Source organism: Corapipo altera, unplaced genomic scaffold (assembly GCF_003945725.1).
Source record: "Corapipo altera isolate COAL_440 unplaced genomic scaffold, ASM394572v1 47, whole genome shotgun sequence".
Taxonomy (NCBI): Eukaryota; Metazoa; Chordata; class Aves; order Passeriformes; family Pipridae; genus Corapipo; species Corapipo altera.
In genome coordinates, this window is record NW_020884897.1 from 1551251 (window position 1) to 1577515 (window position 26265).

Sequence of the window (26265 nt, forward strand, 5' to 3'; positions counted from 1 at the left end):
GCCTTCATTTTTGGTTTTAGAAGATGTCAATACCATGAATAGTGGGGAGTTAGTACGTTTTTCAAATAACACTATGTAAAATATGGAAACATTGAATGATTGTTTGAAATTCAAAAGGCTCTTTTGTCATGTTCATAGTGTTCTAGATGAGCCATTTTTGTCCTGAATTGGAAGGAAATGAGACAGTAGCCTGTCAATTCATAATGTTACTCACTTTTCCTGCTTACATGCATTTTTAAATGACTAAAATATCTACTTAAAGAGAGCTAACTTCAGAAGAACAGGAGTCTAGTTTGCTATTTATCGACCTTAATAGGCAGTATTTCACATGAAAGAATCAGTCTGACTTCTCGTGGGCTAACAGTGACAGGATGCAGGTATCATAAAGTACTGTAATTATGTGCCTCCCAGGTACAATCCTGATAACCACTGAAGGAGTGCTACAGCCAAGACAAGTCGTGTTGGTTTGTTCATCTGTAAATTTATTCTCTTTCTTAGACTGTATTTTGAAGCATTTCCGTAAGAAGTTCAAACTTGACAGTAAAGAAGTAATACCCATACAGATATAAATGTTTCATAGTTTAACTTCAGTGTAACAAGATTTCAACAGATTGTGAAAGTAATTTTTTCTTAATACAGTTTACTTTCAGTTCCTTACATTTTAAATTGAAATGGCTGCAACTGATCTTTTGTGCTTACAAATGAAGACTATTTTAATAATAATCTACTCCCATATGACAGAAACTTATATACTGTCATATAATCCTTTGTCCACAAGACTGTCACAGTATGTTCTCCAGGCTGAAAAAGTAGATTTTTTCTCTGTTCTTGGTGGCTGGGCAAATGTTATGTGAGATTTCCTCTCTAAGTGATCTCCATGATTTTTCCTTCCATATTCATCCTGATGAGTCTTTAATGGGCGTAACTACAAGAGTATTTTAACTTGGATCAGGAGCACTTAAGCTCTTCTGAATCAAATCTCCTTATTGTTCCTTGATTCACACGGTGGGAGCATGGGGTGGCACTGGTTACAGGAGGAGCCAGCGAGAAGCTGGACTGGGTGAGCACAGCTGGCATGTGCACCAGCAGGCCAGGACCTGCTCTCTGGGACCTGACCAGAGTGACAGAACTGCCCTCTCTGGAGGTGCTCAGCCTGGGGTCACTTGGTACTCAGTGCCAGTTGTTTCCCTACAATTTGGTTCCTTCTATGCCCCACTGATTGCTATGTGCATACAGCCTGTCCTCATTATACACATCTGTCTGTAACAAAATGTTGTTTATCAGTGCTGTTTCACAAACTATTGTCCAGAACACAATAATCTTAAAGGAGACATACAGTAATGCTGGCATCCAAATTGGAATGATCTGGTTGGAATGCTGTTGCTCCACTGTGGCTCCAGCTCTGGAGTTGTGCAGTGCTTTTCCTTGTGCAGCCTTATGCTGGGTGTGCACGAGTGAGAGGTACCGTGGTCCCTAACAGTGGTGGAAGCCCCAGCAGCTGTCAGTTGCTCACAAGGCACTGCCATCCCCATGTGGAAAGAAGAAATAATAATGTGACTCCATGGAGATGCCCCAGATACACCATCTGGCCAGAGTACTGAAAACTTTGGACCTCCAAGCTGTCAATTAAAAGTATATTGATCAGTATTTTGTTTTTGTCTGTCCACAGTCACCAATTATAATAACGTGGTAGAAGCAAACTCAGATTCAGATGATGAAGATAAATTGCATATAGTGGAAGAAGAAAGTGTAACGGATGCAGCAGACTGTGATGCTAGTGTGCCAGAAGATGAATTGCCAACAGACCATATAGTGTTACCAGAAAACAGTGAAAGAGAAGGGAGTACAAACAGTTGCTGGGAAGATGAAGGTATGTTTATTTTCACTGATACTGCTATGTAGAGAAAGTTTTCTAAAACAGAGATTCAGTAGAACTTTTTTGATTACTTTATTACTGAAATGACATGTAATATTCACAATCAAAAAGGAGGTTTTCTGACGTATTTATTGTAACATACTTTGCGTTCTTTATTTAGTATTTGAAGCAGATTCAGAGGTGCATTAATTCCATTGGCATTGTTAAACGGGAGTTTCTGATCTGTAGATGCAGCATTCCGAAGGGTGATCAGAGCTACTTGCTTTTAGTTTTTCCAAGTCTTTTTGCCTAGCAGGTCTCTGACATAGCTCCCTGTAAGCTTGAGGATTTGCTCAGCTTGGGGAGTAAGCAGTAAGCCAAAATCATGAAAAGAAGTAATAGTCAGATGTAAATTTCTCCTCATGAGCTGCTTCTGCCTTTTTCCTTGTAAAATATAGACAGAAAAAAAAGATTTTTTGATTATTCATTTTAGAATTGGCTATGTAAATCATAATGAATCTCTATTTTGAAAACACTGGAAGGAGGTAGATGTTGTGCATGTTATGCAGCAGCTTTAGAAGCTGAAAATTCTAAGCAATCAGGAAATGGGCTTTTTTTACTGTGGAATCAGATACTGAGTTTCATAATATCACACAGCATGCTTACATTTGAGCCAAATTGGGATGCATAAATTAATGAAATTTATTGTGGAATTTGGCCTTAATGCCCTGAAAGATGCAGAATGTTTTCCAGTATATCCCTGTTTGTGTCTGAACTCCAGCCGCAATTCTTAGTATCCACCTTTTAAAACTGATGGTTTAATGCACCAGTGCATGACCTCACATCTAAATAAACAGAAAGCAGTCATATGGTCCCTAACTGCAGTCCAGCTGAGAGAGAGCAGCTGAGAGTTCAAAGAATAGCATCAACTCAGCCTGTTTTTACATAGCTGTTATTGCCAAGGTATGCTGTGCCAGGAAATGAGTATTTTGGAGCTAAATTATTAGGTAGGTAATTTTCTTAGTTCTGTAATATTTTTGCTCTCCTGCAGGCTGTATCAATCAGAAATTGCAGTTACATTAAAGTGGGCTGTGTGTAGACTTGAACTCTGCAAGCATAGGTGTAGGAAATTTGAAATAGGGAGGGAAGAAGAGCACTGGCTCCCAGAGGTTCTGAGTCAAGACCTTTCGACCTGGGTGTTTCCTGGAGATGTACCCATCACACATCTTCTTGCCTCAGACAACCTTCTGTGGGTTTTCAGGGCTTTAGACACATGAAGGCATCTTTTTTTGACTCTGTATTTCAAATGTCCATTTTTAACCTTTAAAAATTTGTTTGCTAAAATTCTAAATTCTATTTAATTTTAAATTCTACTGTGATTGTAGATTTACAGTGTAGGAAATGTCTCTCAGCTTTGGTCTTCGCTGATGAAGACGGTATTTCATTGGTGCTTAGACAGACAAAAAATTAATCAATTGCCATACAGGCTTGCTCAGCTACCATAAATTTCTTCTGTAAAAATTAACTATTCTGAAGCCTCTTTTGTAGTGGGCTGGAGGGTTTTTTTATTTGATAATAAGGTTTTTTTAAATAAATTGTTTGAATTTCTGGCAATGCTTATATGAGAAAATGAAGGCTACATTAGGTTTTATGGAGCTTTGATTTGCTATGGTAAAGCACTATTTACTCTTTTTATAGCTTTCCTAGAAGGAAATGTCTGAGATGAAAATCATATCATCAGTCTTGGTTACCTGTTAGAAATCTGAAGAGAGAGGTACTCAATGCATGGTCTCTCTCATAAAGGGAAAGGTACAGGGGTAGGTGTTGTGCTACACTAGTATCATCTTCAGGACTGGTGATTATTTTTAGAAAACATACACTACAGCAGTTTTACTAAGTTGTGTTTCAATGGTAAAGTAGTGCTGAGCAGTTCTGAGTTTAGCTGAACTTGACAGAATGAGTTTTTTACATATTTATTCTATTCGCAAATGTCCGAGAATAGAAACAACACACGTAGTATCTCTTTATCAGAGTGGTTTCCTTCTGTTTCCAGTCATTCTAACTGAATTTCTAAAAGACCTTCAGAACAGGTGTTTTATATATAAGGTGTGTTTCTCAAATGGTTTAACTGAAACAGTCCTACGGCTTTAAAAAAATGAACCACGTGTATCCTGCACGAGTTGTTGAGAGTGTGCCAGCAGTCGTGCGTGCAATGATTCTGTAATATGATTTTTTTTTTCTGTAGTTAGAAATAAAACCTATGCTACAATTAAAAGGAAAAAAAAACAAACCAAGGGTTACACTTCCTGTATTAATACACTTAAAAAAGCATTATTATGTACTACAAGTATTTAGCAAATCTGGAGGTCTCAGAACTAGAACTACAATATCTTTGAAAAACTGAAGATTTTAAAAACTTCCAGACTTTGAAATAATCTTTGAAAATTAACAAAATTATATTTCATGTTTAAGCTCTTCCTGGAACTCAAAAATTCCTTTAACTCATGAAAATTTAGATAGAGCCTGTGTGCTCAAGGGTGTATTCTAACATTTGGTTGGTTGTCGAGGGATGAAACAAAATCTTTAGGAGGAAGGTTAAAAAGTGTGGCATATTTTTGATCAAAAAGCAAACAACCAGTCAATAAGGTAAGCTGCAAATAGTGCTTGCTATATACATATCAGAAAATTAACTCTAAAGAATTTAAATTAGAAACTGTCTTGATGGGCTTTGGAATTTATTCTCGTCTCTGCAGATAAACACTGCAGTGGAAATTTCAGTGAGGTTTGTCTTTCAGCCTACAACCAAAATTTCCATTTTGCTAGTGGTTTAAATTTGATCAGTTGTCTTAACCATGCAGGGATTTTTACAGGCAACCTCTGACAGCAGTTGTCATGCATGTTTGCTGCTAGTTAACACTGTTCCCTCTGACCTGAAAATCATTCATGTTTAACCCTCGGAAGCCCCACCATATCTCTAAGCAGCAGTTCGTAAGCAGTGATGAGATATAGAAACTCAAGAACCTGTTTTACAACTATTTGGTATGTCCAAATGTAATGCCAAGATGGATATTCATGCCCTGGATGCTATTCATGGAGACCTGTATTTAAGCTGTCATTCAACAGGTAGCTTGAGTTTCCTCTGCAACTCAGAGCTTTGACTTCTGCTTGATGGAACAGTGTCCCCCATCTTCACATCCCACTCTGTTGCTTCCCAGCAGATCTATTTGCTGGTTGATAACTGGGATTAAGGGCACAACTGCAAAGTTGCCTTTCTCTTTGGACCATACATAACTATAAAGAAGGAACTCTACTTAACATTTTTCAAATTATTAATTATTCCTACAGCATTAGAGAAGATCACCCGCTGTGGAAAAGGACTCCTCCCTGTCTTATACCCCACTTTTAGCTGTTGGGAAGAGACAGTATCAAAGAGAGGTTATGATTATTAGAATTGAGAGGTATTTTAACTTCACTAACATTAATCTATAATGCCATAAATTCCTTCACGTTCCCTTGGGAAGCATAGCTTTTATTAGTACTGAAGCCAGTGGAATTTACTAGAGACACTATAATTTAAATTTCTGTGAGTAATAACTTATTGATATTACCCCTCTTCCATAGACCCTATTTCACAATGGAGAAAAATCACAAACCCTTTTTAGAGGAAAATTGTGAGTTTGCATCATGATTGATTTTAAGAAATTAAATTTTGGATTTAAATTTGCATTGCATCTAGTTATCCATCTTACAAATTCTGAACCAAGTCTGGTATTGTGAGCCAAAAATGTAATTAGTTCACAATCCAATATTGAACAATAAAATACAGACTATTTGGGGTTTTTTAAGATGGCAATTGAAATTAATGTAAGTTTAAAGAGTTACAGTTTCCTTTTAAACATATTTCTTGTTTGTCACTATTTGCAGATACTTTGGGTCTGTGGGATTTGGTCAAAGTATACAGAATTAGCAAGCTTTTCCTTTGAGGAAGCTGGTACTGTCTGAGAACTTAAAGTTCTTTTAGAATTTATCATCTTCCACATAAAGGAGAAATTGCCTTCTCCTGTAATTAAAAAGCTGGAACGTCCTGGGCTTTTGACTTGCCAAACCAAAGGATTTTTTTCCTGCACTGAGGTAGAGTGAAATAAGGTAAATAACAGTCTAACAGTTGCCATTTCAGATGGTAGCAGCTCTGTGGTCTAACCTCCTGGATCACCTGAGAGTCTTTTTCTGCAGTATAGGTCAGAAGCATCCAAGGTTTCCCTAATGGAACTATGAAATAACGTTTTAATTTCACATATGTTAGTGTAGCATACGACTGATAAAGAGCAAACCAACCAACATAGCTTTTTTATGTACTCCTGCTGTAAGGCAGGTACTGATAGAAAAGTCAACAGTGGCTTTTCCTATGGGAACTTCCCAGTCCAGGGTACCTAGTGAATCAAAATGAAGAGCAACTTGGGCCATGTATTGATTTGAACCAACAACCTGTAGTGAGTTAAAACTTCCATGCTGCATCCTTGAATGCTGCAGCTCAGCAGAGCTGGCAGAGCTTGGGTGGCAGGTTGGCTCTGCAGTGTTAGTTCTGAGGATGTCTGGGACCTGCAAACTCATACTGAGTATTGGAATCAATATATGAAAGATTTCTGCATGCACAGAAATCTTGCACAGTTGTTCTGAAGTGGGCAGCACATGTTTAAAATCCTTTTTTTGTTTAAACAATCACAGCCATAAGTGGTTTCTAGAGGATTTACAAGAAAGAGAACACATTGGGTTGGTGTTTGCAGACATTACCAGCAAATTATCAATCCTTTCTGAAAACTGCTAATTGGAGAAAATATTATAAATGTATTTGTTTTATGATAGTCTGGTTTCTGGAAATAATATTCCAGTGTTTCAGATAGCTACATTTGTAGACAGAATCATTTAAGTAGCTGATTCTGTATTTGCTGGAGAAATGTACTGTCCATGTCTTTACCTCTCTTGAAATAATAGTGTTTAGAACTTCTTCCTTTTAAGATTTTGTTTCCTTAACCATCAAATATCTTCGTGGTTCAGCTGATCACACATTGCTGAAATAATGTGTAATCTGTATTTTTGAAATAACGTTGTGTTTAAATGTAAGCAATACATACATTGAAAACATCACTGAAAAAATAAATATATTAAGTTGTTGGGGGGGAGCTTTTTTTGGGGCATTTTTCATGGGCTTTTTTCAATAGTTGTTCTTCTTTTTGTGAAATGTGCTATTTCAGCTGGAAAAGAAACAAAGGAAATCCTGGGGCCTGAAGCTCAGACAGATGTAATTGGATGTACAGGTATTTCTTTATTAATCCGAGTCCCTTAATCATAAAGTTCTGTTGAATTTTGGCTAAGTGAGTAACCTTCTGAAACCTTTGGAGTTCCCACACCTCTCTTTATAAAATTGCTAGAGGTCTTAAATTGTAAACAGTGTTTTAGCTGAGGAAAAGTAATCCGGGCACCTTTTGTGTGTCTGTGACCTGGAGGTGTCGATGACCAGTGTCACAGAGCAGCCTCTTGCACAGGTCTGACCACGGAGCTGCTGCAGCACCGTGTCTCTGAAGGGCAAAACAGGGAATAGCAATGATTAACATGCAGCTGTACAAGTCTAAAGACAGTGTTTTAAACTAGTAAAGATTATACAAAAATAAGCTTAAACTAATACTATATTTTATTCTCAAATAAAATCAAACTCCTGTTTGTAATGATTACTCAGAAGGCAAAATTAAATGTGTACTTCAGTTTCAGACTCAAACAAAAACAGATGCTTTGTTATTTTTTCTATTTCTCTTCTTGACAAAAAGTTATCATGTAGCCCATCCAACTTTTTTTAAGTTGTTTGGGTTTGTTGTTGTTGTTTTTTTTTAAATGCCCTTACTAGATATTATCAGAGTAAGCCTTATTTAGAAACAAACAAAAAAGCAACTAACGAACCAAACCCTACATCTAAACACTGATATGTTTAAAACTGTAGATACACACATTCCTTTCAGTTTCTTTGAAGTCAGACCTCTCCACACAAGTATGGAGAGCTACATTATGCATTGCATTACAGTCTGTATGTGAGAGACTGCCTCATGTCATAAAAGGATTGTGTCAAATTGTAAATTGAATATGTGACTTCACACTGAGAGATGAATCATAAAATTTTTTCCTATTAAAAAGATACCTCACGTTAATAGTGGAGAACATCTGTCATGATTTAGTGTGCTGCAGACAGAGCTCTCACAGAATGTTTTACCATGGTAAAAATAAACTCTATGAACAATGTATTTAGGCAAATACTTGGTACAAATATTTATTATACAAGCATTAAGTAACATATTTATTATCTGCTAACTTTGTAATACAGTTGTTCATTGGGTTTTTTTCATAAGTTTTTAACTGAAAAATGTTGCAGGTTGTTAACTAGATGTGAAACCTTTTTGGTAGCCATTTTCAACACCAGAGAACAAGCCACTTGGAGTTCAAGTTTGCTCCATTTCATCTGGCCAACCCTTGTTACTCAGAGTTTAAATATCTTCTGGGCTTGTGCTAATGAACGATTATAAATAACATTAAAAATTATGTCTTGAAGGCAACACGTTTCATTTTGCAAATGTAGGAACCAAGATCATAAACTGGCCTTCAAACTACAAAGGTTAAATCATAATTAGTATTGCATTTAAGATTTGCAGGGAAGTTGAGAGGAACAGCTAAATCTAAAATGATAAAAATGCACTGAGTTGAAGGGGCAAGCTGTGTTAAGTTTTTAAATATCATTATGCTACTGGTTATACGTTTTAAAACTTGGAATAATCGGGCATCTTAAAGGGCTTGACCTACTCTAGTATTTGTAAAAAGTTTTTTAATCTTTGGATAGAGGGAGATCTGGCAGTGTGAATTACTGAATCTCATTTATGTTCTTTTTGATCTCTTCATTTCATTTGTGTCTTGTTTTTCATTCTTAGTAAAAGAAGATGAATGTGATTCTGATGCAGAAAATGAGCAAAACCATGACCCTAATGTTGAAGAATTCCTTCAACAAGAAGATACAGCTGTTATCTACCCTGAAGCACCTGAGGAGGACCAGAGACAAGGCACGCCAGAAGCTAGTGGTCAGGATGAAAATGGTAAATAGGTCACCAGTTCAGTTCTCATGAAATCAATTTACTAACTACTTCATCCAAAAGTTCTGTTGCATTTTACAAGACAAATATGTAACTTTAAGGGAAAAAACCCCTTTGTTCAATAGTTATAAGAGGATGGGATCATCATGCAAAAAACATTACTACTTGATTTGTGAAACAAAACATGCACAGTCTATGACTTCTCTGAGGAAGTTTCATGCTTAAGGTGTTCTAAGTGAGATGGGGAGTCATACTTTGTTCATTTCTTCGTCATGAAATATTTGAAGGCAAATACTCTTCTGATTGATTTTGCATTTTGTGCTACTTTCTGAAGTGTTCAGCTTCCATAATCTATGACAACTACAGTTTCACCCAGATTGTGTTTCTTGATTGGAGTATTTACAGTTTTTCAAAAGAAAGTAACATCCTGCATAAACAGTTAGGAGTTGCCGTGTCCTAGTATTTTCAAAAATATATATAACTGAACAGATAAATGTCATTGTAGCTGTAGTACTGTACTGGAGTCTGAGGAAGAGCAGTGAAAGAGGTAATGATAACCTTTTGTTCTATTCCTCAAGAGATTTTATGTATTAGAGATTTTTTTTTAAAAAAGTGCATGATTGATTTAGGATTTTAATTTGCGGTTGCAGTGGCACAGATTGTCAAATCAGTTTTGCAATGTGATTTCCACGTAGTCATTAAAAATACACATTTGCAATAATACTTTAAGTTGGACCTATCCCAATAACTTCACAGAGAAGTATTCTGAAGATGACAATGCTGAACAATAATGTTCATTGTTTTTAATCATTTGGGAACAGAAAATGCCAAAAATGTGGTGACATTTGCTAGAGATACATGCTTCCAAACTGGTGGATTGGACAAGAGAAGCAACAGAGAGTCAGAGTTTTTAGTGACTTTGGGAAACTGCCGTTTTGCCATTTACTCCAATGGAAACAGAATTTAGATTAACATGCTTCTGACATTTTCGCTGAGTTGTATTTGTGCTGAAATGGAGTATTCTTTATGTCAGGTGAATTGAATTGTAGATGGAAAAAAGAGAATTGAAGGGAAGCATACTGTGTCTGTATATGTGGGGATGGATTCATTTTTGGACAACCCAGCTAAACCAGGAAAAGCAGCAAGGGTAGAACAACAAAAACCAGTGCAGTAGGGGTGGTAACTTGATTGTTGCTGTAACAAGTGTAAAAGAACAGATATGACAGAAAAGGTGGTGTTTTTTAGTAATAACAAAAACTAGTCTGACTCTTCCTTTTCACTGTTGCAAGAGCAGTGGCACATTCAGTAAAAATAAAGCCAGTAAGTTCCACACAAACAGAATGAATTGCTACTTCATAGAACATACAATGAGTCTATGGTGATAACTACTGGAAGAGGTCATGAAGGTAAATAATTCAGAAGTACTTTCTAGAGTACTGGTTAATTTTATGAGTATTAATAATTTTTATAGTTCTGAAACTTTAAATGACAGTGCATACAAATGTGTCCCTCGTGCGTCAGAGCATAAAATGTTAATCAGTAAAGACTTTCCACCTTTCCTTCCTGCTCATGCTCAGCACAGTGCATAGGTGCATCCTTGCAACATTTGCTTCCTATTTGTCGTGGAGCGTGGAAGAGTAAATGGTCATTCAAGGATATCACACCTATAAGTTGATAGTTTGATCAAATACAGCAAACCCTACATTTATTTAAACATACTTTTACCAATTTACAGAGGAAGATTTTTTCAACTCTTTAATAAATTAATTTTTCATAATTTACTGTGTAATTTTTCATAATTTACTATGTATGGAGGGTAAATGTGTGCTGATTAGAAGGGATGGAGATAAAACTTCATAAATGGTGACATGTCAGAAATAGACTTGTGAAATTATTATTCAGCTTCAATCTGATTTCACTTTTCCTTGTACTAATACAGAAGTAACTTTATGAAAGCCAAAAAAATATATTCCATAGATCACATTAGAATCATATTTATGGCCTCATGTTTGATCTCTCACCTTTCTATCCTGCAGACAGTGCGTTCCACTAACACACACATATCTGTATATCATAGAATCATAGAATGGGTTGGATGGGACCATTAAAGGTCATGTAGTCCTGCAATGAGCAGGGACATCTTCAACTAGATCAGTTTGCTCAGACCCCTGTCCAACCTGACCTTGAATGTTTCTGGGGCTTCTACCATCCTTCTGGGCAACCTGTTCCAGTGTTTTACCACCCACGTCATAAAAAATTTTTTCCTTATATCTAGTCTCAATCTACCCTCTTTTAGTTTAAAACCGTTCCCCCTTGTCCTTCAGCATATTGTGCTGACTCTCTCCAGTGTACACTGGGGGAACGATACCACAGTGCAGTTAATAGCATAATACCTGTGGAAAAAATCTAAATTATCATTAGTCCTTTTTAAAACAAATGGAGCTTCTAGCAACTGCATGTTTTCTTACGTATTTACATATGTAAATGTAAAACCTGTTTGTTGGTGGTAATAAGTTTGGAACTTGCATTTATTTAAATATGGTGTATTGTCTCTCCTGTGTAGGAACACCCGATGCATTTTCCCAGCTGCTCACTTGCCCATATTGTGACCGAGGGTACAAGCGTTTTACCTCCCTGAAGGAACACATCAAATATCGCCATGAAAAGAATGAAGATAACTTTAGTTGCTCCTTGTGCAGTTACACGTTTGCCTACAGAACGCAGCTCGACCGCCACATGACATCACACAAATCAGGAAGAGATCCAGTAAGTGGCGTTTGAATTAAGGATTTATTGTTCTCTGTAACAACACTGTGATTTCTTATGGGGGCAAAAATGTCGAGAACAAGTAAGCTGTAAACTGTTCACACCAGATTATCTGTGTGCTGAAGTTCCAGTCCCAAAGTGCATACTTCAGCTTGCTGCTCAAGTCAGGCTTTCTTTGTAGCTGTCAAAAGTTGAGATCTGAATTCCTATGTTTTCATGCATCTGTGCAGTATGGTTGGGCTTAAATTTTAGTTTTCAGAAGTTCTTTATTACATTTATAGGTAATTAGTTGGAGTTTTTTTCCTGTTCATTGGCTAACATTGCATAAAAATTATGACTCAAATCTAATTTCAAATCTTTTGTGAAACACTTCCATTTTTCTTTCATAAATCCTGTTTGGATGATTCGCAACTTACTGTAGCATTTTTGCCCTTAAGAAACAAATCACTGTGTTGCTTGAACTGTGAGGTACAGTTTTTAAATGCAATTCATGGTGGAAGACAATATACAAATAACGAATGCATAAAATACAGTGTTTCACTACTAAATGAAGCAACAAAAAAGGCTAAGGATGTTATGAGCTTCTTTTCTCTGGTTCATGGGCTGACCTGAGGGCATGATTCCCTGAAATGCCTTCCATGAGTTAACCATCTGATCACTACGGAAGATCCGGAGATTTTCTTTTTCTATCCCTCTTTTTCTTTTCTTCTTGTATCCCCCACTCTCCCATTATCCATCCCCAGCACATACTTTCATAGCTTATCAGGGCACTCTGAGGCTCAGGAACCAATTGACACAATCAGGAATTATCCAGATTAAAAACTGTACAGATTTTCCACCACTAGGTTAAAGGGGCTTGGAGATGTTCCTTTCTGAGGACAAACTAGAAAAATTGATAATCTCCAGAGATGAAATAGGAGACAAACATAACAGAAAGACATAAAACAGAAGGTAAAGGTAAAAGTGCTTCAACATTTCTGGTAGCTCACAAACAACATATATTTTGTTAAACTGAAAGGCTATATCCTAGGGTAAGGGAGATGCTTTTTGACACAGTATCTATTAACCTCCATTCTACAAAGTATCACTAAGTCCAAGAATGTAACAGGCTTAAAAATTTATTATACATTTTTATACCTGAGCCTTCACATTCAGGGGTAAATTAAAGAGGTAAAAGAAGTATTGGCCATCATGCTGCAAGGATATTACTGTCTCACAGGGTTTGGAATAGCCTCACCAGTGTATTCCAGTGTGGCAGTTCTTTTTTATTCAAATATGTTTCCTATGAATATATTTCCTATTTCTGTCTTGCTCTCTTTTTGGCTTGGCTTCCACTTTAAAAGTTACTGTCACCTTATATACATCTTATATTTCTAACTATAAAATCTATGAATGCTATTTAAACAATGCTTTTTTGTGAGCTACCACATTTATTTTCAAATTTTTTCCATTTACAAGCCTAAAAGCAGAAGAATAAACTAGTTGGGGGGGATAGAAGCCTTTCCCATATTTGCGTGTAGTTTGAATGAAAAGATAAAAAATAGCGAGTAAACAGTCTCAGAAGAATTGCTACAAAGGGAAGCTAAAATTGTATTCCTGCAGATATATTTTAATGGATTTGTACTTTTGAAGGCACAATTGTTTGATTAATGTTGTTTCTATGAAGTATCTGAAACTCAATATTATACCTGTTTAGGTGTGTTCTTTTCTCTAGAGCCTTAGCCAGAATTAAAACTACGAAAGTTTAGATATTTGGCAAATTTGAAATATGTATTTGGTTTTGTTATTATCACTAAAGTTGTCGTATCTTCAAAATTGGCTTCATGTGCATGTACATGGTTACATCCTTTGTGTAATGGAAAATGAAGTTGTGTCCTTAGTAAGGTATAGACCTATAGTTGTGGATCTTAAACAATTGCATGTTTAAAACATAATGCCTTATTCTCAAAGAACTTCACATGAAAGTAGATTATTTGAGTAGCTTTGTTAGCTGGTTAATGTCCAGCATGTGACAATTTTGTAATTGTTCTGTATGAGGAAGCAAGAGCAAAGATAAAATCTGATATAATGAAGGCAGTGAAAGGGGTATGTGCACACTGGGCCTCCTTCTGAGCCAGGGGGAGATATGCCAAACTGCAGCTACCTGTGCTTCAGCAGAGAACCTGCACCTTCTCCTTCACTGCTCCCTACTCCCCATGCCCTGTGTCCCTCATGGCTCCCTTGGCTGCTCCTACACCTCTCACGGTTTGTAGGAGGTGATGCTGGGTATGTATGGTCTGCCTTGACATGTGAAGCACCAGAAAAGATTTTGAAGTATGAAAAAGTGCTTCTTAAATTCGGTTGAATTTTTTTTCTCATCAATTTACAAAGCACCTGTAGGTAGTCTTTCAAAATGTCATAGTGCCATGCACACTTCTGAGAAATGGCAGTTTATGAAGACCAGGGTCAAAACCATCTGTGAAAAAACCCTGATATACCTGTAATTTTTGTCTTCCAAAAAGCTTTCGAGGATTCTTATAATTAGTTTTGGTTCTCTGGTGTGAAAAGAGTTGCTTCAGTCCTAAGCACACTAAATATTTGATGCAGAGATTTATTAGTTGCTAGTTACAGACCTTAATGCTGATGTTTCTTCTTTCAGTCCTTGAAGGAGTGCAGACGAGTATTCTTTGACTGCTGCAGTTAATTCCTTAATGAGCAGAAAATGGCAGTTATGTACAGTGTATTAAAAATATATCACACATCACAGACACAAAATATCACACATCACTGGCTTTAACAGTGCTGAAACAGGGAAAACCGTTTGAATCTGAGAACATGAAGGTGAAAGAATATCACGGGTGGTACTTTAGAGAAGTGTTATGATTTCTGAGTTTTAAAGAAGATCCTTCAAGGTAATTCTGAGAAAGTCCCGGATTTGTAAAACAGTATAGTATGGACAGCAAGAAAGCCGAATAAAGAATTACAGATATAAGAAGGTAAGGCAAAATAGATTTGGAAACACTACCTAGTAGAAAGCTCGAAGCACCTTATAACTATGACCAGGAAAACAGGAAAACTCATTAAAAATTTGATAAGATAAATGTGGACTTCCATGCCATAGAAACAGAACATTAAATTTTAAAGACTGGAGCAGAAACGTTTCTGACAGATTGAATACACACACTGATATTTAGTATGAATATTTATGTAGTCCAGCATCTGCAGTAACTGTATATATCCTGAGAGCCGTTAACTTGTGTAATCTCAAGTCAAACGGTAGTAACTGATTCTCTGCAGGCTTAAGTAAATCCTGACACAGTTCTCTACACTCAGTGCAGTTGGATCATTAAAGTGAAATGCAGTGAGTCAGCTATAATCATCTAAAACATCATCTTCAAGGGACTTAGTTAAACAGAGCTGAAAAGCTGTATGGACTAGCAAAAGACAGCTGACAAACCCAGGAATAAGGGTCAAGTGCTAATCAGGATAAGTCAGAGTGGAGACCTCACTGCAGAGCCTAGGAGGAGGCAGGAAGGAGCCCACCCTGGGGAGGATGGGAGCAGTATCTACTGAGAGGTAAAATCTGCAGCTTAACCAAACACTTATCCCAAGGGAACTGTCAAATTAGAGTACTTGGAAGTAATTTAGATTATCTTACTTCAATTTGTCTTCTCTTAGCATTTGTAACATATAAAGGAGGACAGGGTGTTGAACGGGAAGGGTTGATAATTTGGACTTCGTATCTCAGAGAGCTCAGACTTTCATCCAGCAACCTGCACGGCCATGGGTTCTTCAGATCTGCAGGCATAAGTCAGAACAGGATCATCATCCTGCATTTTTATCCATCCACGTTTCTCCAGTGTGGTTTTCAGCCCACAGTTGTCGTGTCTGCACTCAGGGAAGATCCTTAGCACTCAAGTGAGCACCTGCTCCCAGCACTGCCAACCACAGCAGAACCAAAGTGAGAGGTAGGAGCTCCCCACCATGGTTTCATACCAGAGGAAGCTAATCCGCACCAGCCTGTTGGTGGTGGCTACCCATGGGAAGGCTGTGTCCCCACAGCACATGAATAGTTCCATTAATGAGTTTATGAAATTACTTGCTCTGGTTACCAAAAATCTGCAGCTCCATCCAAATAGTGGTAGAGTATCTTTTTGCCAAGTGAGCTCTACTTAGAAAAGGAGCTGCTGGGTTTTTTTTAATAAACAATTTGTATGAACAGAAAAATTTCTAATTCCTTCATTTCATGTTGGTAATTCAGCTGCTTCAACTTCTAAAGTGCATGTAATTTTTGTCTTTAAAAATACGTGTTCATAAGGTTGTACAGTTTGTGATAAAATTATAGATCTTACATATACTTGTCACATGTATACTACATATATTTACATGTCTGTCTTTTGCTTTTTTTAAACTAGCAAATAGTGAAGAGATTTGATGTTATGTACTTGGGAAATCCCTCCATATTTTTATTTATTTTTATTTAGTTTTTTGCATTTACTTTGTGAATTAATTGTGGCTCAGGGTACCTTTATTGTCACTGAGCTACCTTCTCTTGAGCAATCCTGTGACATCATTATATAGAGGAATCCAAGGCCAACAGTAAGCACTGGAAGCATGTAAATGGAAAACCCAAGTCAACTGATTAAACTTTAAACAGGCTTTTATAGGCTTTAATGTTTTTCTGTCCTGCATTAAATATTCTGTGGGTGGTGGGCTTGGGGTTTTTCTTGGTGTTTTTGCTTTCACAAGTAGAATTAGCATGCATCCTGGAGCTTCTTACTCACATAGCTTGCCAGTGTAAGCTCCATCTGAACTGAGGAGAAGGGGCAACTGTATTTTGGGTTTATTTTGTTTTTTTCTTTTTAGTGTACCAGATTTATTCAGAATACATGTGTCTCAGTTTTTACCTGATTTGTAATTTGTTTCTTTTTCATGCATTACCCATACCACCTTCAATCTCTTACAATTATGATTGATTCTTTTCATTTTTGTATTGCATTTTTTCTCTTACAATGTGAAAATACAAGATGTTTCTCCAACATGCTGGTCTGTGCAATAATTAAGAATTCTTTCTTACAGAGACATGTGACGCAGTCCAGTGGTAATCGAAAATTCAAGTGCACTGAATGTGGAAAAGCTTTTAAATATAAACATCACCTAAAGGAGCACCTACGAATCCACAGTGGTAAATAAATCAAGCATTGAATTGAGTACTAGTGTTGCCATTTTTATTCTTTATAACTTTGATGTGATAACCGTCTTGTATGTCTAAGTTTAAAGTACTAGTGTTTTCCTTATTTTTTTTCTCTTTTGGACACTGAAAGCACTGACTGCAGCCTTCAGCTGTGTGCAGGGAATATGTAGAAAAACTCAAGAGGATTTACATTTGCAGCTTAAGCTCTTACAGTTAAGGAAAACTTGATGTGTAGCAGAAGAAATGGGGACATCCTTCTGGTCCTTTTTCACATATCTGTTTTTGATTCAATGTTTGCAGATCAGTCAGTGTGTTATAAGCCTTGCTAGAGAATTTTAATTGATAATGATCAGGACATAAGATCTGTGTGTTCCTACCATGGCTGTGATTGTCACCATTCAAGACTAGTCAAGACTAGTCATATTAAAGCAGAATCAGGACACAGTGACATACAATTTATTAAAAAAGTTCCAATGTATAGAAAATGTTATCTATAATATATTTTAATATATAATATAACAATAGGTTAAATGTGGCCACTCAAAAGAGATTCTCAATTTCTGTCTTTAACTGAACTGATAAGTATTGTAGGAAGCTATGGGTAGATTGTACTTGAGTTTACTACAATAAAATGTGCATAGCTTCTTATACAGTTATGATTTGCGTTTATTGTAGTTTTTCTTTAGATAACCATATTCTTCTTTTTTCCCATTCTGCAGTAGTTTATGCAGCTTCTGATATTAGTAGTGGTACTACTTGAATGGAGTTTAATGAAATCTGCAATTGTCATATAGACAGAGAAATACTGGAACACATGATCATGTGGGCTCCACCCTATATCTACTAGTGGATCACACACTTATTAAGGGAGCCTTGGATCAGAGCTGTAGATGATGCAATTACTCTTACTGTTCAATTCACTGTATAAGATTTTTTTTTCCCTAGGACTATTTGAGAGATCACTTCGATGTATTCTCTGTGGTTACTATTGTTTGATGAATTTACACTGTAACATAGCAAACTGTTGCATATGCCTTGGTTTTTTTTCCTCTTTCTTTTTCGTCTTTAGGAGAGAAGCCATATGAGTGCCCAAACTGCAAGAAACGTTTTTCCCATTCTGGTTCATACAGTTCACACATAAGCAGTAAGAAGTGTATTGGTTTGATGCCCGTGAATGGTCGAGCCCGGACAGGGCTCAAGATGTCTCAGTGCTCCTCCCCTTCCCTTTCTGCATCACCAGGTAGCCCAGCAAGACCACAGATACGACAAAAGATAGAAAATAAACCTTTGCAAGAGCAGCTTCCTCTTAACCAAATTAAAACTGAACCTGTGGATTATGAATTCAAACCCATAGTGGTTGCTTCAGGAATTAATTGTTCAACCCCTTTGCAGAATGGGGTTTTTAGTGGTGGTAGCCCATTGCAGGCAACCAGTTCTCCTCAGGGTGTGGTGCAAGCTGTTGTTCTACCAACAGTAGGTCTGGTGTCTCCCATAAGCATCAATTTAAGTGACATTCAAAATGTACTTAAAGTGGCAGTGGATGGTAATGTAATAAGGCAAGTACTGGAAAACAATCATGTTAATCTTGCGTCCAAAGAACAAGAAACAATCAACAATGCATCTATACAACAACCTGGCCATTCCCTCATTTCAGCTATCAGTCTTCCTTTGGTTGACCAAGATGGGACAACCAAAATTATCATCAACTACAGCTTGGAGCAGCCAAGTCAACTTCAGGTTGTTCCACAAAATCTAAAAAAAGAAAACTCTGTTCCTGCAAATAGTTGCAAAAATGAAAAATTACCAGAAGATCTTACAGTGAAGTCTGAGAAAGATAAGAACTTTGAAGGAGAGACCAATGATAGCACTTGTCTTCTGTGTGATGACTGTCCAGGGGATCTTAATGCACTTCAAGAACTAAAGCACTATGAAACAAAAAGTCCTCCTCAGCTTCCCCAGCCCAGTGGAACAGAAGCTGAGAAACCTGACTCCCCTGTCCTATCAGAAACTGGGGAGAACAACTTATCTCCTGGTCAGCCACCTTTAAAGAACCTTCTATCGCTCCTAAAAGCGTATTATGCATTAAATGCACAACCAAGCGCAGAAGAGCTTTCAAAAATAGCAGATTCAGTAAACCTACCACTGGATGTGGTAAAAAAGTGGTTTGAAAAAATGCAGGCTGGACAAATTTCTGTACCGTCTTCTGGACCATCTTCTCCTGAGCAAGTTAAATTAAGCAGTCCCACAGAAAATGATGATCAAGCAGCAACTACAGATGTGAGCGAACCGCAGAACAGCACAAATAACTCACAAAATCCTGTCAGTACAACGAAATCTCAGACTTTACCAGGGGGATCAACTCCAAATGGTTCACAGAGTAGCACGCCATCTGCATCGCCACTAAACCTTTCTTCGTCAAGAAATTCACAGGGTTTCACGTACACAGCAGAGGGTGTACAAGAAGAGCCACAAATCGAACCTCTTGACCTTTCGCTACCAAAGCAACATGGAGAACTGTTGGAAAGATCTACCATAACTAGTGTTTACCAGAACAGTGTTTATTCTGTCCAAGAAGAACCTTTGAACTTAACTTGTGCAAAAAAAGAACCACAAAAGGACAACAGTGTTACAGACTCTGATCCTATTGTAAATGTAATCCCACCAAGTGCCAATCCCATAAATATTGCTATACCTACAGTCACTGCCCAGTTACCTACAATTGTTGCCATTGCTGACCAGAACAGTGTTCCATGCTTGAGAGCTCTCGCTGCCAATAAGCAAACCATTTTGATTCCACAGGTGGCTTACACATACTCTACTACAGTTAGTCCTGCAGTTCATGAGACACCACCAAAACAGATCCAAGCCAATGGAAATCAGGTACTTCGGTCCCCATATTCCTCTATGATGTATGTATTATGTATTCAATCTGTATCCATACTGAACTAACAGAAAACTATCAGGATAAATTAAATAAGAATATAAATACAAACTACTGATTGTAAATAGGTAATAGGTGTTACTGTTAAGCCTTCTGCAAAGCTAGTTAGCTCAGGCAGCTTGAGTCTAGACTAACAGAAACTATTGTGCATGAACTACTCAGTTCTTCACTATATTTAATTTTCTAGGACATTAGTGCTCACTGTTTAAAGGACAGTCTAATTCTTCTAATTCTCCTGATCAAAAAGCAAAATAAAACCATGGCTTCTGTCTTTTGCTGGCTGCATATCTACTCTTTTCCCACATTCAGAAAATAAACTCTTTGGGACTTTTTGCTACTCCTTTCATGCTGCCCTTCTTCCTTGGCTTACAGAGTAGCTGAATTCATCCTGTGCCATAATGGCACTTTAAACAAAATGCAGATGTATTCTCAGTTGAAAGTCAGGCAGGTATTTATCTTCTTCATGTGCCATTCCTGTATGTGGTCCTACTCCTCCCTAGAGTACATCCAGATGTGATCTAATCATGGTCAGTCCTCCTGAGAAGTACCTGTGCACACTGGGGTAGGGACAGAGCAGAAGAGTGACTCACATGTAAAGACTGAGCCTTGAAGAGTTACAAGTTTGCTTATACATTAAAGTTTATGAGACAGACATTTGAGGTAGCTAACATGTGCACTTTTATATTCAGATTTGATAATATATTCTAAAATCTGTGTGTAGTGGTACTGCTGATATCACTAGAAAATATTGAAATGCTTAGAAATAGACAACAATTATAGTATTTTTAAAACTATTTACTAATGAGGCATTCAAAGTCCCCCAGTTTTGGGTTAAGTAGTATTTGTGGTAGTTTCATGAGGAAGAGGATAGTCAAATATGCAAATTCGAATGGTAACTTAAGTACCTATCTGTGAAAACTTCAATAAAAAAGTACAGTCTTGATAAAATCTGTGAGACAGCAAAAGGTGGGTGACCAACATTAGTTGAAAAATGCAATTAGATGATGAATTTGCTCTTCCAGCTTACTGAGGTACTTTATAGGTCTGTAATCTTTTCTTCCATCCTAACAATGCATTTATTTTATTGATGCTAAAATATTGTGTGCCAGTACAGCTTAGACCTGGCCAACAGTCAGATTTGCATGTGTTAAAGCCAGTCCCATTGAGAATTCTGCATTTGTAAGGTGGCAGGGACTTCAAAGCTGTCCATTTTGACTATGGAAGTCTAAACAATTTTGTTTGGCTATTTATGAACTTGAATAACAGTGCAGCTTCAGTTTACGTGAGTTATTGTTTTTCATTGAACTCAACCTTTTTTGTAATTTTTCTGAAGGATGAAAGGCAAGACACTAGCTCAGAAGGAGTATCCAATGTAGAAGATCAAAATGATTCTGATTCAACGCCCCCAAAGAAAAAAATGAGAAAGACAGAAAATGGGATGTATGCATGTGATTTATGTGACAAAATATTCCAGAAGAGCAGCTCATTATTGAGACATAAGTATGAACACACAGGTATGTACTAGGAAAAGATATTTCCGATGATTATTTCTGTGTAACTGATAATCTCAATTATAATCCAGTTTTCAGGCACTGTAGGGAAGTGTAATAGTCTTTCTTATTGCTTGTGATCAACTTTCTTTAGAAACCCATGTTTTGTGTATTTTTTTGACGAACAGCAATTCTTTCTTTCTTTAAATTTGTAAGACCTAAATCCTAAATAGAAAAAGGGGAGGTTTTGCATCTGGGTTATGAATAATCAGCTTCAAACCGCAGCCTATAATTGAGGAAGTATTACTTCTAATTTACCTTGCCTGGTCATAAGTTAAGAAAAATTAAAAATTAGAAATATGAATTAGGAAAAAAGTATCTTGTATGTGTGTGATACTTTACATGAAAGGCAGCGTATCTGTGTGGCAAGAAGGATTTTCAAACTGAGCCACATTTGTAATGATCTGAAGTTAATAGCTTCAGCTATTCATTGGACATAGAATCTAACCCCTAAAGAACACCCTTTTCACTTTGATTTTTATTTTTAATTTTTCATAGTTGTTCGTTTTGGCTCCAGTTCTGGTATCTTTAGGATTTTATTAGTAACTCTTGCTCTCTTATTTCTTCTGTGATGTCTTAAAATAAAAATTCTTTTTTTTTTACAGGTTAGGTGCCAAATATATATTGGATTTTGTATTATATATTTCTTTCCTGCTGGCTCTATATTTCCTCTTTCCCCACATCCAGAAAATAAACTCTTTGGAACTTTTGGCTACTCTCTTCATGGTGCTCTGCTTTCTTGGCTTGCAGAGTAGCTGAATTATTATATTATATTAATTATATTTCTACATATTATTGTTTTATTGTCATATCACATGTAGAATTAAAAAGATAACAAATTCTCTTTTTTCTTTACTACTTGATCAAGTTTCTCAAGTTGTATTCATTAGGCATATCTAATTTCACACCTTTCCTGTCCTGAGACTCTTTTAACTCCTCCTTTTCCTAACACAATTGTTCTTTCCATTCCAGTTTTAATAATGAAGTGTTCAAATCATAGAATCATTTAGGTTGGAAAAGACCTTTAAGATCTTTGACTCCAACCATTAACCCTGCACTGCCCAACCCACCACTAAACCATATCCCAAAAGTGTCACATCTTACACGTCTTTTAAATCCCTCCAGGGATTGTGACTCAGCCACTTCCCTGGTCAGCCTGTTCCAATGCTTGATAACCCCGTCGGTGAATAAATTTTTCTTAATATCCAATGTAAACCTCCCCAGGCACAATTTGAGGCCATTTCCTCTTGTCCCATCACTTGTTACTTTGGAAGAGAGGCCAACACCCACCTTGCTGCTTGTTTGGCATAATGGATGTGCTGATCATCTCTGTAGTGTGACCAAAAAACTGCTGTCTCATTGTCTTCAACTTTTAGTTTTGGGCTACGACTGTGAACTTGTTTTGTTTAACAAATTTGGATGCTGAAATCAAAATAACATTACTAGGCTCCTGATAGGTTTATGAGAGACTCTAAAAACAAGACAAAGTAGAAAGCTGGAAAACAGAGCAGAAAATGAACTGAGTGAAACAAAGCAGATTTTTCTTGTCAATACATACGTAGTCAGCAAGTTTTGTACATAAAGCATTTACCTGTGTCAACCTAGATTTTAGAATGATTTTTCTTTTGCCTGTAACATGGAAGAAGGACTTGATACACAAAAAACAACATAAAAGCTTGACTGATTTCAAATCACCATCAATATAGAAAAGTTAAAATCGTTTTGAGTTGAAGTAGTTTACTGCAAGAAAAATGTTTCCTTTTCTAATTTTTATTTGCACTTTTTTGTGCTAAAAGTTATATCCGAGAATCTGTTTATCCTTCTATGATCAGATTTCCTGAAAAAACTCACAAATTACCCTTGTAATTGTGACAATGTAACCTTGCACCCTCGTCCTTTGGGCTCAGGTGGGAAACTCAGGCTGATAATGTGTAGAGCAGAACATCTTGTTAAATAAAGTTTAATCCTTGTTGCTAACATATTCACCACCAGTATTTTACAATGAAAACAACAGGGTAAATTTTTAGAACTTCAGCTACAAGGTGCCCATTGTTTGTGCTTTATTTTGTAGGTAAAAGACCTCACGAGTGTGGAATCTGTACAAAAGCATTTAAACACAAACACCATTTGATCGAACACATGCGACTGCATTCTGGGGAAAAACCCTACCAATGTGACAAATGTGGAAAGCGGTTTTCGCACTCGGGGTCTTACTCTCAGCACATGAATCATCGCTACTCCTATTGCAAACGAGAGACAGAGGAGCGTGACAGCACGGAACAGGAGGAGACGGGCCAGGAAGTCCTGAGTAGTGAGCATGTGGTTGTCAGGGCATCTCCCTCGCAGATCGACTCGGATGAGAGAGAGAGCCTAACCAGGGAAGAAGAGGAATACAGTGAAAAAGAGGAAGAGGAGGAAGAAGAAAAAGATGTAGAAGGACTTCAGGAAGAAAAAGAATGTAGGGAACTACAAGAAGTAGAGGAAGAAGAAGTAGAAGAGGAAGAAGGGAAAACTGAAGGTAACAAGAACGATGAAGCTGTAAATCAAGCAAGCAATGCAGACCCAGAAGTTATACAAAATAATGGGCAGGTGTCAGAAGAAAATAATGAATAAAGCTTAAATGCTAGGTTTTTTCTATAAGGAAAGAAAATGGTAATGAAGTTCGTTCTATATTATACATGCTTTTCATGGAAACGCAGTAGCCTGCATACTGTGATTTCTGTTCACTACTGTGTAAAAAAATATATATATAAAAAAAAATGAAAAGAAAAAAAAAAGAAATCCAGGTGTGCCTGAACCTCAAACTTAGTAATTTTTCACACAGTTTTCAAAGTTAGGAACAAGTTTATAACATGAAGCAGATTAGAAAAATACAGTGACTCTGGAAGCAAAGATTTAACAGGTTGTAGGAAACCTGATTTATAGACAAGCATCTGGCATTGTTTGTTTTATCAGTATTAATTTTCATTCTTAAGTTGATTAATTTTTAAACTGTACAATTGGGAGAGATTTATATGATTTTTTTTTAATGGTAAAACATTTCCTAAATCCGCTTCAGTATTTTCTTATGTTTTAAAATGTGAGAACTTCTGCACTACAAAATTCCCTTTTGCAGAGACCTGTAATGCAGTTGCAAACAGTGCTTGGCTACCTTTGTAAATTCAACCTAGAAGGTAGCAGTTTATGACATTAGATGTTGTAGTAGAGCATATTATCATTTAAAGTGTATTGTTAGCCTTAAGAAAGCAGATGATAGAAGAACTGAAGTTTCTTACTCATGTGGTTAAAAATGTAGTTGAGAAGATTGTCGTTGAGTTCTGATTGCAGGGACTAACAGTGTTAATACTGGTAAGGACAGGAAAGTTGTCAAAAACAGTGTTTGTAATTGTGTTTTGAGTATGTAGTAACAATATGAAGGATATGATATGAAGCTTTGTATCTCCTTTGGCCTTATGCAAGACCTGTGTGCTGTAAGTGCCATTTATCAGTATTACGAAGGCTCTAAGCAGCCTTTATCCAATGTGTGGCCTACAATAACTAGCATTTGTTGATTTGTATCAAACTTCTAAACTATACATGGGGAAAAAAACACTCAGCCATCAGAGAAGTAAGAACACTGGTATATTTCATTATTTAATTATTTGGTGGTATTTTGGGTTAATACCTGACTTGCAGAATTTCTCTACAATAATTACAAGGGAAATTTTCTAATCTGCTTTATTGCTTTATTGGTTTACTTTAATTTCAGACACATACATGACATGTTATCTGGCTCATAAGTATTTTCAAATGTTAGTTATTATGGACCCCATTTATTAACAATGTTAGCTGATTTTTACCTATCAGTATTATTTTATTTCTTTTAGTTTATAGATCTGTGCAACATTTTGTACTGTATGTCTTCAAACCTGGCAGTATTAATACCCTTCTTACTGACATATGTACCTTTTTAGTTTTAGAAAACTTTTATATTTATGTGTCTTATTTTTATATTTCTTTATTTATTACACAGTGTAGTGTATAATACTGTAGTTTGTATTAATACAATAATATATTTTAGTATGAAAATTTGGAAAGTTGATAAGATTTAAAGTAGAGATGCAATCGGTTCTCTTGCATTGAGATTTGATTTAACAGTGTTATGTTAACATTTATACTTGCCTTGGACTGTAGAACAGATAAATTAAAACGGGAATGTATTAATTTTACAATTGCAATTAATTCATTTTACCTTTACCCAGTTTTTAATATAAAGCTCTTAAATTTTGAAATTCACTGTGTGACTAATAGCATGATGCTCTGCAGTTTTCTTAAGAGATTAGTCTAACCATAAAACTCTCATTTCCTTAGTAAGCCAAATTAGAATAATCTTATAAACAGTGTTGGGAACAACGTTTAACATTTTCGTGCCAATTTGTTCCTGTATTCATGTATGTATGTTACAAATCTGAAACTTCATTTTTAAGTTCCTTGTTACATCATGGTCATTTTCTAGTTTTTTACCAGACTCCCCATCTCACAATAAAATGCGTCAACAAGTCTGACTTACTGTCATTATTCTGGTAATTTAGAAAATGGGTTTAAACTATTTCTATGAGATGCTACTCAGACACTGTTCCTGCTTCAGTGTCGATACTCAGTTTCAGTTCTACGTAAGGAGCACGGAAGTGAAAGAAAGGTTGGACTGTGTGCAGGCACAGGGATTGCTACATTAGTTTATTGATTTACCAGTGTTAGGAGAAGAACTGAGTTTTCAAAACCAACTGTGTGGTTTTGTGATTTATTTTTTCTTGCTGTATCTGTCTAATATACAGTTTAATGCTCTCTTTCAATAAGACTGCTTTTAAATGAGG

At 36.5% G+C, this 26265-nt stretch overlaps 1 protein-coding gene across 2 annotated transcripts; it reads left to right on the plus strand.

Moving 5' to 3' along the window:
• The first annotated feature begins 1669 nt into the window (after positions 1-1669).
• Positions 1670-25956, plus strand: ZEB1 (zinc finger E-box binding homeobox 1). 2 transcript variants are annotated; one of them, XM_027648428.1, is made up of 8 exons: positions 1670-1870; positions 7108-7170; positions 8824-8985; positions 11546-11748; positions 16807-16912; positions 17991-19801; positions 21196-21376; positions 23484-25956. In XM_027648428.1, exons 4-8 carry the CDS (start codon positions 11719-11721, stop codon positions 24023-24025), a joined length of 2670 nt encoding a protein of 889 aa, XP_027504229.1. In that variant the 5' UTR covers positions 1670-1870; positions 7108-7170; positions 8824-8985; positions 11546-11718; the 3' UTR covers positions 24026-25956. The 2 variants fall into 2 exon arrangements, with proteins under 2 accessions (XP_027504229.1, XP_027504230.1); XM_027648429.1 differs by lacking the exons at positions 1670-1870; positions 7108-7170; positions 8824-8985; positions 11546-11748 and adding an exon at positions 14194-15303.
• Positions 25957-26265: the final 309 nt, after the last annotated feature.

Coding starts and splice junctions, on each gene's coding strand:
- ZEB1 (XM_027648428.1), top strand. CDS start 11,719: ATGACATCACACAAATCAGGAAGAGATCCA. Junction 11,749..16,806: donor ACAAATCAGGAAGAGATCCA/GTAAGTGGCGTT, acceptor TCTTTCTTACAG/AGACATGTGACGCAGTCCAG. Junction 19,802..21,195: donor TCCAAGCCAATGGAAATCAG/GTACTTCGGTCC, acceptor ATTTTTCTGAAG/GATGAAAGGCAAGACACTAG.